This window comes from Ceratotherium simum, chromosome 7 (genome assembly GCF_057802395.1).
Source record: "Ceratotherium simum simum isolate JZ-2026a chromosome 7, ASM5780239v1, whole genome shotgun sequence".
Classification (NCBI taxonomy): domain Eukaryota; kingdom Metazoa; phylum Chordata; class Mammalia; order Perissodactyla; family Rhinocerotidae; genus Ceratotherium; species Ceratotherium simum.
This window is the reverse complement of record NC_141906.1, coordinates 24,492,960-24,510,044: the sequence shown is the minus strand read 5'-3', so window position 1 is coordinate 24,510,044 and position 17,085 is coordinate 24,492,960. Positions and strand designations below refer to the sequence as shown.

The window sequence follows — 17,085 nt, the reverse complement described above, 5'->3', positions numbered from 1 at the left end:
TGTGTTCCCTTTATCCTTTCCCCAACTCTGCATTATTCACTTACTTTCCTTCCGTCAATTTATCTTAGCTTAGCATGAAATCATTGATCATTTCCCATGTTATTTGCCACAGCCCTAACTAAGGATAACACAGCCTCACCTTGCTTTCCAAATGCCTCAAGAGGATATACTTTGAAAACATCATCTGACATCTCTCTGGGTCCACACTTTCCTAGGCAAGGAGTAAGCATTTATATTGGTGCAGTAGCCCTGCTTCCAGTGGGATGGGGACTGTAGTCTACCTGGGTTCTTGGCATAGAGTAAGTGATATTCACTGGGGAGTTCTCTTAAGAAACCTCCCTCCCTACACTGGAATGATGGGGCAAGAGTCATCTACTCTTTTCTTTCCAATAAGACTCTGTATCTTTTCTGCTTTCCAAATTAAAAGCCTAAGCTTTTGTTTAACACCTGAGCTGTTCAGATGATTATCTGCCATCTTCTTCAACAACATGTTCCATCAGTCTTCCCTGGCTCTTTTTGTTCTAGATCTAGATATAGATCTCTGTTACAGCTTAAATATGATATATCTATAATTCCTTTGCCCTACTCCTCATGAACTATTTAGGTGAAAGACTCCATAAAGGCAACAAAGATACAAGGAGCCAAGATCCTAGAGAGAAGGAAGTTCAGTAAAGTGAGCCTAACTTCTTACTCATCATTATCCACCAGTTGTTTAATGAGAGGGGCAGGGAAAGAGGCTGATGAAGAGGGCAGAGGGAAGCCACTCAGACATAAGGAAACTTGCAGAGCTTAGCTCCAGACAAGAGAGTCTCAGCTGAGTCCATCCACCCACCATCCCAGCCTAGGCCCCAGACTTAGAGAAGAGACTAGCTTTGTATCACATAACCCCACCTGTTGCAGTCTCCAAGTTTTTTTAAATCAATCTCATCCATTTGAGCTACCCAAACTGAGACTCCAGAGTTTTTAGAGAAAATAAGTGCCTTCCCTGCTATGTTTTCTCTGAATTCCTGACCTACAGAATCTGTGGACATGATAAAATATTTGATTTGTTGTTTTACACCATTAAGTTTTGGAATGCTTTATACACAAGCATAAAAAGAAACAGAAGAAAATCTGCTACCTTAAATTAGGTTCCATCTTAATAAAACCCAAAAAATGCGTCATCAGTCTGGGAGCCGCGCACAGAGTGCAAGATTGATGGGCCTTAAGAAGACTGAAGAGAGGGCAGGAAGAAAAATGAGGAAGACAGAATTGAGAGCTGTAAGAAGGGGGATCATTTTAATGCAGTGAAAGAAAGTTTGGCCAAACTGTCGTCTTCAGTAACATGGAAAACAGAAAATATTTATATAACAAACTGGTAGATTTGGCTAAAGAGATTTCTAGGCAGAATGTTGAAAGTGGCAAATGGTTTATTTTATCTATCTATAATAAAACTGGATAGACAGAGATGAGTTAAAAATGAGATTATTCAGTTTTCAACCAAAGTTTAGGGGAGATATAAAGGAACCAGGACTAGGTTTTGAAAATCAAGCCAATTTTCATTCTGACCCTCTCCTCACTGCAAAACATTCTCAAAATAAGAGATGGCTACAAGACAAAGATTAAGTTAAGAATGTGACTATAAAACTTTTGTTAAGATCTCAAAGACTTAAGTTAGTTTCTCACACACCATTTCTGATAGATTAAAAAAGACTTCCAGGATCTTGTTTATACTTTATAAACTTTCTTTACTAATCTGTAAGGCTTCTAAGAGTCTTAATGGTATTACCCCTACAGCAGCCTCACAGGTTTAAGGTAGAGAATGACTTATCTTGAATCCCTCAGATCTCCTTTAATTGTGGACTTTGTTTAGCGGACTAGATTTGTAAATTGTTACATAAGGAACCGACAAAATTTTAAAGCAACTGTTTGTAACACCATTTGGAATCTTTCTGGAGCACATTATTTAATATACTGAAGAGAAGATATCTATCTATGTTTTTATTAAAACTCTGCTTCTGCTGGGATGAGTACTATTGTATCTTTGAGACTTTGACATAGTTTAATTAGTAGCCACTAGAGAATCTCTTTTTCAAATTCTTTCTCCATACATTGAGACTACAGGACAAGAACTTTTCTTTGCTTCTTTATTTTCCCAAATAATCCATTCTTTTACCAACATGATAGAATTTGTATGATTTCTTCCTTCCAAATTACATTTCAAAGCCCCAGGTAAAAGCCTGATTTGTTAGCCCTGATCTTATCTTATATTCTTCACTACCTTACCTTGTCCATCAATCATCTCTCTCTCTCCCTCCTTCTCTGCCTCTTCACTTTGCTCTCTCACTGGTCCTTATAATAATATTACTCCATGGAATGAAACTCTACTAATCTATTCATCCCTTTACTTCTCTATTCACATTATCCAATTTAAACTTATTAAGATGGTCAGTTTGCCCTTGAATTTCTCTTTAAAGCCATCCCCTGCCACTCACTCTTTCCTTCACTTCAATCCAGGAACATGGCACTTTACATCTTTCTTCAAATATTAGCAGCTAATTCTTATCCCAGTTATTTTGCTTTTTGATTTACACAACTTGGAACACCCTTCTCCAATGTTTTCAAAAGTCTTGTTCCCTCACTTCATTGAGTCCCTCCTCAAATACCTCTGCCTCAAAGGTCTTCCCTGACTTTGTATTGAAACAGTCATCCTGCCACCTCTATTCCCTTAGCTGGCTTGATTTTGCTTGATAACATTTACATCTATCTAAAACAATATTGTGTTCATTTCTCTTTCTCTTAATCTTATAAGGATATTAGTTCCTTGAGGGCAGAGACCATGACTATCTTCTTCCTAGTTGTATACTCAGTCATTAGAGGAGTGTCCGAAATATAGCGATTGCAGATTAATGTATCTTTAACAAATAAATAATAAAGTAATTCCAAAAGGGAGAATCTGAACACATTGGAATACATTTCTTACTACTTGCTTTCTCCTCAATATGTTAACGGGCCACCTGTTTTCATAGATCAATGTAAACTGACCCTTTAAAGACGTTTTTCTCACTCTCTTTTATTAATTCCCTTGCATGTCACAATATTAATCACTCTCCCCTTCATAATATCATGTCCTCACCAGATTTCTGAGAAAAAAAAATGTATTTTATTTTTTCACATATCTCCCTAGTGACAGGGTAAGTACACATGAGTTATTTGGAAAGTATTCATTCCAAAAATGTTTGATAAAACCACAACTGCCTGCAAATAAAGAGCACAACTTCAAGTGCATATATTTGGAAAGATGCAATGCTGAAAATAAGGAGACTGATTATTCATTTTAACTAATCAGAACAAAACAGCAAAATAAATACTAGAGGATGAAAGGAATAACAAACATAAATAAGTAAAATAATAAAGTAGAAAAAAATATAACATAAAAAGACTCAACAAGGTACAACATTAATTTTCAGAAAAACTACTAAAATTTGAAAACCCTGAACAATATCAATCCTGGAAAAAAAGGAACAGAATTAATTCACAAACACATGCCAAAATATAATAAAAGGTAATCATGTATAACTTTATTTATGTGAATTTGCTACTTGACATAAAACTACAAATTCTTAGGGAAACAACCTCACTAAAAAACATGAGAATAAATATAAATATACATGGTGCCTATGTTCCTAAAACTCCCACATCAAGCATCATGCCCAAAAATATTTGAAATATTTTCCCCAAAGATCAGGAACAAATTAGAGTTAGCAATTATTACCACTTCTGTTCCAAATTGTACCAGTGCTTTAGTCCCTATAAAAAGACAGAAACAAACACATCAAAAATTGAGAGGCATCACACATGCTAGGATGCCTATTATGAAAAAAAAAAAAAGAAAGAAAATAACAAGTTTTAGCAAGGACATGAAGAAATGGGAACTCTTGTTCACTGTTGGCGGGAACATAAAATTGTACAGCCACTGGGGAAAACAGTATGGTGTTTCCTCAAAAAAATTAAAAATAAAATTACCATATGATCCAGAAGTTCCACGTCTGGGCATATACCTAAAATAATCAAAAGCATAGTCCTGAAGAGATATTTGTATGCTCATGTTCACAGTAATATTCTTCACAATAACTAAAACATGGAAGCATCCCAAGTGTTCATGACACCTCACCAACTCTGTCCCATTTAATTTGTTAGAAGGGAGTCACTAAATCCAACCCCCACCCGAGGGGAGGGGATTACCTAAGGTCATCAATACCAAGAGATTGGGATCAATATGAGCCATTTTTGAGGCTGCCTACCACAGACCAAAAGTAGAAACAACCCTAACGTTAACAGTAGAATAGATAGATAAAATGTGATATATTCACACTACACAATAACATACAAGAATGGAAATAAGCAAACTACTCCTACATGCAATGACAAGGATGGATCTCGTAAACAGATTTGGATTTTAAAAAGCCAGATATAAATGTGATCATGCTATAATGATTCCATTTATATAAAGTTAAAAACTAGGCAAAACTATTAAATAGTGATATCATCTTAGGATAATATCAGGATAGTGGTTATTTTTTGGTAAGTGAGAACTGCAAAGTGGAGTATTAGTCTGCGTTCTCTAGAGGAACAGAACCAATAGGAGATAGATAGATGAAGATAAATAGATGGATGGATAGATAGATAGATAGATACGTACATAGATACATAGATAGAGATAGACAGATAAAGGAAGGAAGGGAGAAAGAAAGGAAGGAAAAAAAAGAAATGATACATAGAGATGGATATAGAGATCAACATAGAGATAGAGACAGACAGTGGTTACACATAGGGATTTACAAGGAGGAATGGGCTCACACAGTTACGGAGGCTGAAAAATCTAAGGTCTACAGTCAGCAAGCTGGAGACCCAGGGGAGCCAATGGTATAGTTCTAGTCCTAATCCAAAGGCCAGGGAACCAGGAAAGCTGATTAGATAAGTTCTAGCCTGAGCCTGAGAACCTGAGAACCAGGAGAGACAATGGTGTAAGTTCCTGCCTGAAACCAAGTCTGAGTCTGAAGGCAGAAGACTGATGTCCCAGTTCACAGTCAGGCAGAGAATAAGAATTCTTTCTTACTTAGCCTTTTTCGTTCAACAGATTGGATGAGACCCACCCACATTAGAGAGAGCAGTCTGCTCGACTCAGTCTACTGATTACAATGTTAATCTCTTGCAGAAACACACTCACAGACACACTCAGAAATCATGTTTAACCAAAGATCTGAGCACTATGTGACCAAGTCAAGTGGACACATAAAGTTAAATTTTCCGGGGGGGTTCTGGTTGCTAGTAAATTCTACTTCTAGGTTTGAGTAGTGGTTACACGGATTTTATCACTTTGTGGAAATTTATTGAACACATACTTGTGATTTGTACATTTCCTGTACTGACTCTGCCTTTAGTAACATTTGGCATTATAAGAAATTCTATCCTCAGCCCTCCCTTCTTTCCTCTCCCTATTTTATCCTAGAAAATTTGCTCTCATAGGATGAAACAAACTTCACCTTCATAGGAAGCAGATAACCGTGTTAGGAAACAGATGCAGCTAAAACAAACTTCACAAAGGAGGAGTCAAACTGTCACTTAATCATTAATCACACCTAGCATCATTAATTCTGGAACAACAGAACTTTCTGTACATCCTAATGTGATTTAATGTAAAATTTAGAGCACTGCTCATGGAATAGTCTTAACAAAATTTGCTTAATCCATATACAATAAAATATAGAATAAAATATGATATTACATGTAATATAGTATAATACAATGCATTATAATACAATACAATATAATGCAATATATAATATAGAAAACTACCAGGTGTTTTCGACAATCTTAGATATGCAAAGACACATGTACACACAGAGACTCATGTGGTGGAGAATAGTGGTTATATTGCAAAAATCCATACTTTATGGATAAGTATACTGAAGAATTTAGAGTTAAAATGTCATGATATCTCATAATTTACCATAAAATGTTTCTGTTAGAAATTACGTGTGTGTGTGTGTGTGTGTGTGTGTGTGTGAAACACATGTGAGAAAACATTAACAATTGTTTAATGTGGCTATGTAGGTGTTCTCTGTCCTATTTTTTCAACTTTTTGTATGTATGACAAAATTTGTATAAAAAGTTTTTAAATGACAAAGCACTGTTAAATTATTTATTTTTTAAAAAACATACTGAGAAAATGGAATGAGTACGAATGTTGGCACACCAGTAGACCTGTTATGAAACAAAATAATTCGAAGTAACAATTATTAAAAGAGAAAAAGAGAAGACACAAGAGTCAAGAATGTTTATCCACATTAAAATATAATTTCAAAATACTGGAAGGAAAAAGTAATAGAAATAAAAAAGTAATTGATATATCAAAATGCATTGTGGAAAGCTTTAACCCAAATTTTTCTGAAACAAACTGTTCAAACACACAAAAGGAAGTAAGAGTAAAATTGAATGAATAAAAAAAAATCAAAAATGCACATTCCCTTTAAATACATGTAAAATATTGTCAAACAACCATTTCTTAAAGTCACAATCACAGACATACACATACTCACACACCCCAACAAATTACAAACATAAAACTATATATGACACAAGTTAGGGGCAATTATCACAATTTAATAACATTCGAAGTCAACAATAAAATCTAATTGCCCTGACATTTATCTGTGAATGAAATGCACACTGGAAAAAATGATGGCTAACAATGAACACCCAAAGAAAATTAGAATCTACTTTAATTCAAACATAAACAAAAGCTCAATGTATTCAACAAAATCAGTACTCAGGGGAAGATGTCGAGGCTTTAGTGTATATATTATAAGACAAATTGAGTAAACTATGCTTTCAACTCATTAAGTAAAAATAAATACATAAAATAAATTAGGAGAAAAATAATAACTATGAAAATTACCTTAATGAAATATAAAATGAAAAATAGTTAATCAGTGAAGTGAGATAATATATGCAAGGTATTTTCAAAAATTAGGACCTCAAAAATATTTCTTTTATGGCTTGCTTTCTTCCACTCATTTTTATACAACTGATCTCTTCTGTCTTTCTAACACTCACTTGAAGATCTAAAATGTCTATTCATCGCATTTATCCTTTCTCATCTGAGACCCTGTCCTGAGCCTGAGGCTAAATATCTCCTGTGAAAAGTGCCTTGAAGCTCTATAGTCAGCAGAGCTCTAGAACAACTCTCATTTTAGAGAAAGATACCTTCAAGAGCCTCGAGGACTGAATTAGTTACTTAGGAAGAAGTTAATTCCCGTGTTTCTCAGATTACTCAGCTAAAGACTCCAGCAGTAAGTGCTGGTGACATTACAGTTCACCAGGTTCTGAGGGGCTCATCACAAGGCTCTGAGGAAGAGGAGCTTTATGCTCATCTGCGCAGACTTTGTATCTAGGTAATGGATGACTGTTTTTGATGGAAGCACAACATGCAAAGGATAAGGTACCTGATCTTCTCTTATAAAAGGGACACAACTGGGCCAGCCCCATGGCTTAGCGGTTAGGTGCGCGCGCTCTGCTACTGGTGTCCCAGGTTCAGATCCCGGACACGCACCAACACACCGCTTCTCTGGCCATGCTGAGGCCGTGTCCTACATACAGCAACTAGAAGGATGTGCAACTATGACATACAACTATCGACTGGGGCTTTGGGGAAAAAAGAGGAGGAGGATCGGCAATAGATGTTAGCTCAGAGCCGGTCTTCCTCAACAAAAAGAGGAGGATTGGCATGGATGTTAGCTCAGGGTTGATCTTCCTCACAAAAAAAAAAAAAAAAAAAAAAGGGACACGACAAAGGAATAGGTAAGGGATTTCTCTACTGTCAGGAGCTTCTCTTAGGGAACAAAATTGCCATATCTCTGTAACTGACAGAAACAGTTAACCTGGGGTCAAGCATCTGAGAGTATCAATGCCCCTCTAGCCCATCCTTTAAATTGTCAAAATAATCTTCTAAAATGCAAATCCAACTTTGTCTGATCTCTGCTTAAAGGGGATCTTTAGGTCTATATCACTTACAGGGTACAGTTCAAACTTCTCAGCTTTGCACATAAAGGTATCTATCCTTTGGTCAATGCCAGCATCTAAAAACTCACCAGGAATAATTCATCTTTACAGCTATTTCTCCATCCATCTACATTGAAAAGTCCTGCAGTGTTGTTTTACATTTCCTGGGCCTGGGACACCCTTCCCCTGCCCAACCACCCCTGTTCCTCATAACCATTATTAGAATGCTTAGTGACCTTTTCTTTCATAATTTTAAGGAATTCTTTTCAGCTATTCCCTAATAAACCCTGCGTACCACACCTAACCTGACACATAATCTCACCATTCCATTTATCATTCTGTATTAATATTTGTTGTATGACTATTTCCCAAACTAGATTTAGAAATTATTTTGGAGGAGGAGGGTCAGAGTAGAAAAATATCTTGTCCATCACTATGTAGAAGTGCCGGTTCAATGACTGAGACACAATATGCATTCAATCCATACTGGTCAATATAAATGCCATCCACCTTTTTCTCTCTATGAGTACATGAACACATACACATGCTTACACATACACACAAACATACACATACACACATATACAAGCACACATATACACATAACACATATACAGAACACATATTTTTAAACTGTTAGAACTATTTATTCAGAGACAGAAAGACAAAGTAAAACCAGAGGAAGATGCAGAGACAAAAGGAGAAATGGAGACATATTTTGGGTCTCTAGGACTTTTCTCTGGAAATGATTGTGAAAGAATATGCATCTACCAATTCACTCTTAACAATCCTTTTTATTTATCCATTTTATTTTCATCAGTATATCTCACTTTCTCTCCCCAGGTTTCTTGGTATCCCTTCTCTTCTCTCTAGCACCCCCCCAGGCCGAGATTTGTCTGCCTCCAAACTCCCCTGCAGCACTCATGTCCGCACAGGTTCATTTGGAGTAGGCTCAGCTGCCTTAGCATTGTCCGAGAATCTTCTCTAAGAGTGAAACCATCAAGTACTTCCACAGCCTCCTAGCCTAAATTCTGCCAGTAACTGCCTGTCCTATGTCACTGTTCTGGCCCTGAGGAGGGAAGATTTTATGTGACAACTAGAACCACAGCTGGAACCAAGGGAATAGGATGCTTCATGTCATTACTCTCTGAAACCTACCACAGGAAAAGAACAGAAATTGAGCCCAGACTCTAGTACTGTGGAGTATTTGGACACAGGCCAGAAGGAAACAGTCCAGAAATGCCTTCCAGCTTCCCTGTTCCACCACACTAGATTCAGCATTAGTCTCTGCCAATTCTATTGGCATCTTTATCCTATTTCCTCCTAAAGTAACAACTTTACCATTTGGAATTTTTAATAACTGCACCAAGTCTCGTGTAACACACTTCCCTGTTGAGCAAACTCAAAATCAAAGAAACATAAATTAAGCTGTCAGCTCAACTTCTCGTTCTTGGATTAAGCCTTTGCGGCTTTCTGCTTCTAGGGCAGAGGATGCTCTACTATTGCATGGTGTCTACACATAGAAGGAGCAGACTATTTCTGCACAGCACATCTTGCTCATATCTGGTCACCCAGGGAGTGACCTAATGGCTGCTTTCTCTAGGAGATCATTGAATCACAGCTGAATTGAAGTATCTTTGCTTTATAGTTTCCTCAGCATGCCACCAGTATGGTCTACTGCATCTTTCTCTATTTCTCTATCTTAACTGTATAAATGGCAGACAGAGTAGATACAAAGAGCACTTATTCAAGATCTTCTCCTTAAAAGTATCTTCCTCCAAAATCATTCAGGTTCTTCGCTCTATCAATGGAACAGTTAATGACCACACACCTTCCAAATCCCCAGAGGGTAAACCTTATTTCTATGAACTACTTCAGAACCAACAATTATTATTTATTTATTCCCAATGTAAGAGTTTAAAGACAATAGATTGTGTCTTTGCCTGTTCTAATGTTCAAAAACTCACACATGAAACATTCCAGAATTTATTATATAGAGACAGGTATAGGTATAGATAGAGAGATAGAGATAGTAATACATAGATACACATGGTAGATTGAATGTATTATATAAATAATATGTAGTTTATATAAATAAGCAAATAAATTAAATATATTTTAATTTATGATCATATAGGCCATGTCTAGGCTCCATTATTTCCCTTTTCCTTTATTTAATTTCTAATTTCATGAATATGCCTGCTTTCTTATGTGCTAGGGGAAAATGATAGTACTGTTGAGTAGGATCATGGTGAGTACTACATATGTGTGTAAAATTTGTATTACTATCTATCTCTCTATAGATACTGCATATGGAATACATTAATATTAGGCTGCATTCATTTGAGCTATTATTATTATTTTAATAATCTTGGCTGCCACTTTGTTTATAATCTCTTAAGGAATGTCAACGTTATTCTACATCCTATTCAATTAATAAAATTCCTGGAATATAGGAAAAAGATTATAATTTGAAGGCACCCTCTTTGTCTTAAATTACTACTTCCCACTAACAATGGAATTTGAATAAACCACTCACCTTTCCTAACATCAATATTTCCATCTCCAAAGTGGAAAAATTGCTATATATTTTATAGCACTGTCTTGAGGATCCAGCAACATAAATGAAAGTATTTGTAAAGTTAGATATTATACAAATTCCAATATCATCATCAATATTCACATCATTACTCTTAAAGACAAGTTTCAATTTCTCGGTAAATAATATTATTGGTTTCAATATTCCCCTTTATCTTCCTGCTTTCTATTTGATTAGACATAAGTTAACCCTACTTTTTACAATTCAGGAAACATAAATTCTAAAACAGATCTTCCAAGACTTCTGACTGGCTAGCTATCTGTCTTGAGGAAAATCCTCAGGACTCTCTCCCTAATCTGCTTGGTCCTGACCCCATAGATTACAGGGTTGAGGGCTGGTGGAACAACCACATATAGGTTGGCCAAGAAAATGTGGATATATTGGGGAATATCGTGGCCAAAACGGTGTGTTAAAAAAGAGAAAAATGCTGGTGTGAAAAAGGTTAAGATAACACCAACGTGGGAGCCACAGGTGTTGAGAGCTTTGAGTCGAGCCTCCCAGGAAGGCAAACAAAAGACAGCATGGAGAATTCTGAGGTAGGAGAGAATAATAAGGAGTATATCCAACAACAAGAGAGAAATGTTGCCCAGGCCAAACATAATATTCACTTTGATGCTAGCACAGGCCAGACGGGCAATGCCCATGTGCTCACAGTAGGTATGAGGGATGATATGGTGCCCACAGAAGGGCAGCCTCAGGAGGAGAAACACCAGTGGAGCCACCATGCACAAGCTCCGCAGAATAGCGATGCCTGCAATGATGTTGATGATTTTGTTGGTGAGGATCATGGTGTACTGAAGGGGCTTACAAATGGCAATGTAGCGATCAAAGGCCATGGCCACCAATACAATGCTCTCCATGACAGTAAAGAAGTGGATGAAGAACATCTGGGAAAGGCAGCTTTCAAAAGATATATCCCTGAGGCTTAACCAGAAGATGCCCAGCATTTTGGGGATGGTGGCTGTGGACAAGCCCAGGTCAATGGAGTCCAGCATGGCCAGGAAGTAGTACATGGGCTCATGGAAACTACGCTCAGTCTGGATCACAAACAGAACAGTAGCATTCCCCAGGAGTGCAACAAGATACACGAAGAAAAAGGGGAATCCAATCCAGATGTGCACATCTTCCAGCCCTGGGATGCCCAGTAAAAGGAATGAAGAAGGATGAAACTGGGTGTCATTGGGCGTAGACATTCTTTCTGCCACAGTTATCTGTTGTGCATATCAGAAGCAATTATTGACCACCCCCATTAGTGATTCCTTCTCCACTTCTCCCTTTGTCCAGATTCCTGGTAAAACACAAAGTAACATTTTAATCTTCCTTTGTTCCTATTCAGATAGGAGGTTAAATAAGGATATTAGTCAATAATATTGGATTATATACTTCAAAATTGCTAAGACACTAAATCTTGAATGTTCTCATCACAGAAATGAAATGATAATGATGAGATGGGTTAGTGGCAATAACTAAAGCTATGGTGGTAACCATACTGTAATATATAAGTGTATCAAATCAACATGTTGTACACTAATTTACACAATATTATATGTCAATTATATCTCAATTTTTTAAAAAAAGAAAAGAGATGAAATACACTCCTAACTTTCTGCTAGCCTCTCCTGAGCATCATATGACACCAGGAATAGAACCAGTCTTGCTCTGCTGCCACTTTTCTTAATAAAAAGACAGATAGTGAGAAAAGAGAGAAGAAGAATATCCTCTGCAAAATGGAAATTCAAACTCTGGAATGTATCCTGAAATAAATGGGAAGAATAAAATTCCACAGTCTGTGTATCTGATAGTGTTCCACATATCTTTGCTTAATATACACGGTGATTCCTTTGGTATTTATAATTTCAACTACTCCGATTTTAGGAAATATAAAAACCTCAAAATGTAGTGTGCATAATCCTGTGTGTGTATGTGTGTGCATGGGTTTGTTTATGCATTTTTACAGATGTTTGTGAATACTAGATGGTCTGGTTCATAGAGTAGAAGAAACAATTTATCTTTGTTTATTCATATGCGTGAAAAAAATTCTGCCACATAAAAGTTCTCAATTTAAAAAGTTCGTAAATAGATGGATTGATTACAAAGAGGCAGGACAGAAAGCAATTTCAATGTCATATTTCAGAAAATAAACTCATTTCCAATCATAATTTGTTTTTGAAAAAAAAATCACCCATAAGATTTGAAAAATGGATAATGACAAGGAGAGGGAGATATTTGAGAAAGAGTATTTTGTAATTATGATGAATCATGAATTGAGAGATTATTTTCATGTAGATATGTCTAACATTTGGAAAGTGAATAAGTTAAACACATTCAGTAAAGAAGCTGTCTAGATATAAGGCCAGCTGAGGGAGGGGAAATTAAATATTTTGGGCTAGGCAACTTTCGTATATATCTCTGCCCTGTATCCATGAGGAGACGGCAGAAGCATTTTAGATATCCTAAAATTTAGTTCCTACCAAGATTCTGTCCCAGCCCTCATGTCTTTATGGATGTCTCCCTTATGGCAACATAGAGGAATTAAGTGTTTTTTTATAGCACTGATCCAGAATATGTGGGAATTCTGAACTTACTTATACTAAACTAAAAATTTGAAGCAAACAGGGGAGAAGTTCATTGCTGTACACTTTATTTGAGAAAAACTAGTTGTACAGAAAATGTGAAAGTGATTGTGCAATTGTACAGAAAGCTTTGACTCAAATTTTGGAATACTTGTGACAGATGGAAACTAGACTTTTGGTGGTGAATGTGATGCAATCTATATAGAAGTCTAAATATAAAGATGTACACCTGAAATTTATGTAATGTTATAAACCAATGTGACTTCAATAAAATAAAATAAAATAAAAAATTTAGGAAGACTCGGCTCTTGGGGGATGTCTGAGTTGAGAGGCACCCATCAGAGACAAATGCATATGAAGGCAAGCACTACCTGCTTTAAACCCATGTCAAGACAAATGCCTTGCTAACTGTACCCATTTGAAACCTATGAAGAGTAGCAAAAATGAGAGATAATTTGATAATTTGGGAAATTCTCTCATGAAGTTTGTATACTATGTATATGCCTCCGTTTGTGTGTGTGGGTTTGTATGGGGGGATTGTGCAAACTTGGACCGCTAGAGATGGAGAGGAGACAATTTAAGTTCTCAAGTTTGTAATGTGAATCTATCAGAGATAGTTTTCTGCCTTTCGTGGGTGGAGAAGGTACAAGGTAAGTGTATTTATTATTTATTCACAATTATGGATGTCTCACTTATGGTATTCTTCACAATTTATTCCATTAAATATTTAAGAGATCCTTGATGTACCAGGATTGATAGGCAATTTGAACACAAGTTTGAATGAACTCTTAAGGAGATCACTCAGTATAAGGGAGATAAAATTCCAAAGATGAAATTTGAAATTTTTATTACAAGCGCTATATTAGAATTATGCACAGAATGTTGTAGGTACAGAGGTGACTCAAAAAAAATTCCATGGAGGAGGTTAGGCTTATGCTAAGACTCACAGAACAATTCTTCAGCTAAGGAAGGAAATACGTTTTATTCTTGATGGACTGAAGACTGAAGAGCAAGGAGAAAGTGAAAATAAAAACACAATGGCCAGTCAGGACATAAAAAAAGAATCTCTCATCCTTTCAATGACCTTATACAAAAATTCAATAGATTGATGACCAGCCTATGGTCTGGTGTCTCGGTCAATCTTAGGGGCTCCGTACAGCAGAAAATTACATAGTAAAATATAGCTACATCCCAAGAAAATCACCTTATCCCACTATTTCTGTGGATTTTCTAGGAGGGCTTGAAAATTGGTGCTTCCCTCCTCTTCGAGAATACCTCATTTCCAGTCCATACACATTGATCAAAGCAACCAATCCTTAATCATTCTATAATGTATGCTGTCTTATTATTTCAGCATATATTCATATATCTTCCAATCTCTGCTGGGTTCAGAAATAAGACTTGGTACCAGCCCCTCCTTTGACCTCCTAATTCTAATGTGCTACATGGGATTATATCCACCTATCCAGCAGTGATGTCCTCAGTGTGGCATTTTCTTACTCTACCCTATTCCACCAACCTCCACCACATCCCAAATTCCCACATTCCTGTTTCCTGGAACTGATGAGCATAAAGAGAAGAGATAATGTACACCTACTTTCTCGTTCTTGCCTAATCTCACAGTCTCATGGTTATCCTGCTATTATGCAACTTTATTTCCTTTCTCAGATGCTTCATCACCATAGCTGTAGGTCTTATTTTCACAAAAGTCTATCCCTCAGGGCCATTCATGAATTCATTAATTCAAAAGCGTTTATTGATCACCTTTATTATACCTGACACAGTTCCAGAAGATAGAGAAAGCTAGACCTTGCCCTCTTGCTATTCACATTTGTGAGTCTGTATATGGGGTCAGAAACAATAGGTAAATTGATACAGGATATGTTCGTGAAGAATATATATATATAAGTGTGTGAGATTTTGCTTGGTCATAAGTATAAGTACATGTAGATAAAAGTGCAGCCTCAGGAGATTTTGAGTATGAGTGTGTATTCTCTCTTCATCTTGTTTTCATTACTTTCATTCTTCCTCCATCTTTTCATACTATCTTGCCATAAACTCTCCAAACCTTTTGCTATTTTTCACAGTCTAACCGTGATATGACTTACCTTTGTCTCTACAACACTATGAAACACATCTTGGCATCTTCTTGGGCATGCTATTTATCATGCTGAACAGAAGGCATTTATAGTTTTCTTACAACTCCACTTTCCCTGGAATGGGGACTAAAAGTTTCTTGGAGACTCGTTTGCAGAGAACTGTTCTTTATGACCCGTCTGGTAGCTCCCAGGAAATTCTATCTCACATGGTGCATCTTTTTTTGAACTGACTCAAAGCTGACTCACTGTGAACAGCCTTTTCCCCTGGGCTGTTAGTCAAAATCAATCAACAGAAATTGTTTAACATTACAGCTTCTTACAGCAGGAATAATAGTTGCAACTGACAAGAGCCTGACAAAAAACTTAAAAGGGAAAAAATGGGGAACAAATTGACCATACAGATTTTTTCAAAGCTCTGAAATATTCTTAAACTAGAAAGACATGCAAAGGTACACGACTATGCACATACCCGGGGAAGATCTGATAAATCCCTAACCTGTCACTTCTGGCTGACCTTGAGGAAATAGTATTAAAATACAGAATATGATTTAGTCTACTGGAAAATATCTAGTGCATTCAAGAAGACATTTCACACACACACACACACACACACACACACACACACAATGGGAGCTATATTGCAAAATCTACGTATTTTAATAAGAAAACTACAGAAAAATATAGCTATGAATATAGATGAAAAATACTCAACAAAATACTAGCAAACCAAATCCAACAGCATATTAAAAGGATTATACACCATGACCAAGTGTGATTTATCCCAGTAATGTAAGGGTGTTTCAAGATAAGAAAATCAATCAATGCATTACACAACATTAATGACATGAAGGAAAAAAAAAATTATCTTCCCAATTGATGCACAAAGAACATTTGACAAAATCTAGTACCTTTGCATGATAAAAACACTTCAAAAATAAGAAAATAAGAAAACATCCTCAAAACGATAAAGAGTATTTATGGAAAAAACTACGGCTCATATTAAACTCAATGGTGAAAGCCTGAAAACTATTTCGCTAGGATCACAGACAAAACAAAGATGCCTGCTGTCACCACAGCTGTTTAATGTTGTACTGAAAGTTCAAGCCAGAGCAATTAGGCAAGAAAAAGTCATTCAATTTGGAAAGGAAAGAGTAAACTATCTGTAACTGTAGACGACACGATCTTATATATAGAAAATTTTAAAGAATCCACAAAAAAATGTATTAGAGCAAATAAACTAATGCATAAAAGTTACACAACACAAGATCAACATACAGAAGTCAGTTGCATTTCTGTATACTAGCAACGAACAATCTGAAAATGAAATTGAGAAAAAATTACATTTACAGCAGCATTAAAAATTATAAAATACTTAGGATAAATTTAAAAGGAAGTGCAAGATGTGTGTGCTAAAAGCTACAAAACACTGATGAAGGAAATTAAAGAAGCCCTAAATAAATGGAAAGATATTCTTTTCCATAGATTAGATGACTTAATGTTGTAAAAATGGCAACTCTTCCCAAAGAGTTCTATATATTCAATGCAATCTCTATCAAAATCCCAATGTCTTTTTTTTTGCAGAAAAGGAAAAGCTGATCCTAAAATTCATATGGAATAACAAGCGAACCTGAATGACCAAAACAATATTGAAAATGAAAAACTATGTTGGAGGACTAACACTTCCCTATTGCAAAACTTAATACAAAGTTACAGTGTTCAAAAAAGTATACTGGCATAAGAATAGACATACAGATGAATGGAATAAGATTGT

The 17,085-nt window shown here is 36.1% G+C and overlaps 1 protein-coding gene across 1 annotated transcript; it reads right to left on the bottom strand.

Annotated features, from left to right (window-relative positions):
- Window positions 1-10,893: 10,893 nt before the first annotated feature.
- On the bottom strand, window positions 10,894-11,835 carry LOC101407108 (olfactory receptor 52E8). The gene has a single exon (XM_004418618.2). The coding sequence runs from the start codon at window positions 11,833-11,835 to the stop codon at window positions 10,894-10,896; it is 942 nt and encodes a 313-aa protein (XP_004418675.2).
- Between the last annotated feature and the right edge of the window lie 5,250 nt (window positions 11,836-17,085).

What these genes read in the sequence shown, in the direction of transcription:
- LOC101407108 (XM_004418618.2), bottom strand. Translation starts at nt 11,835, where the DNA reads ATGTCTACGCCCAATGACACCCAGTTTCATCCTTCTTCATTCCTTTTA.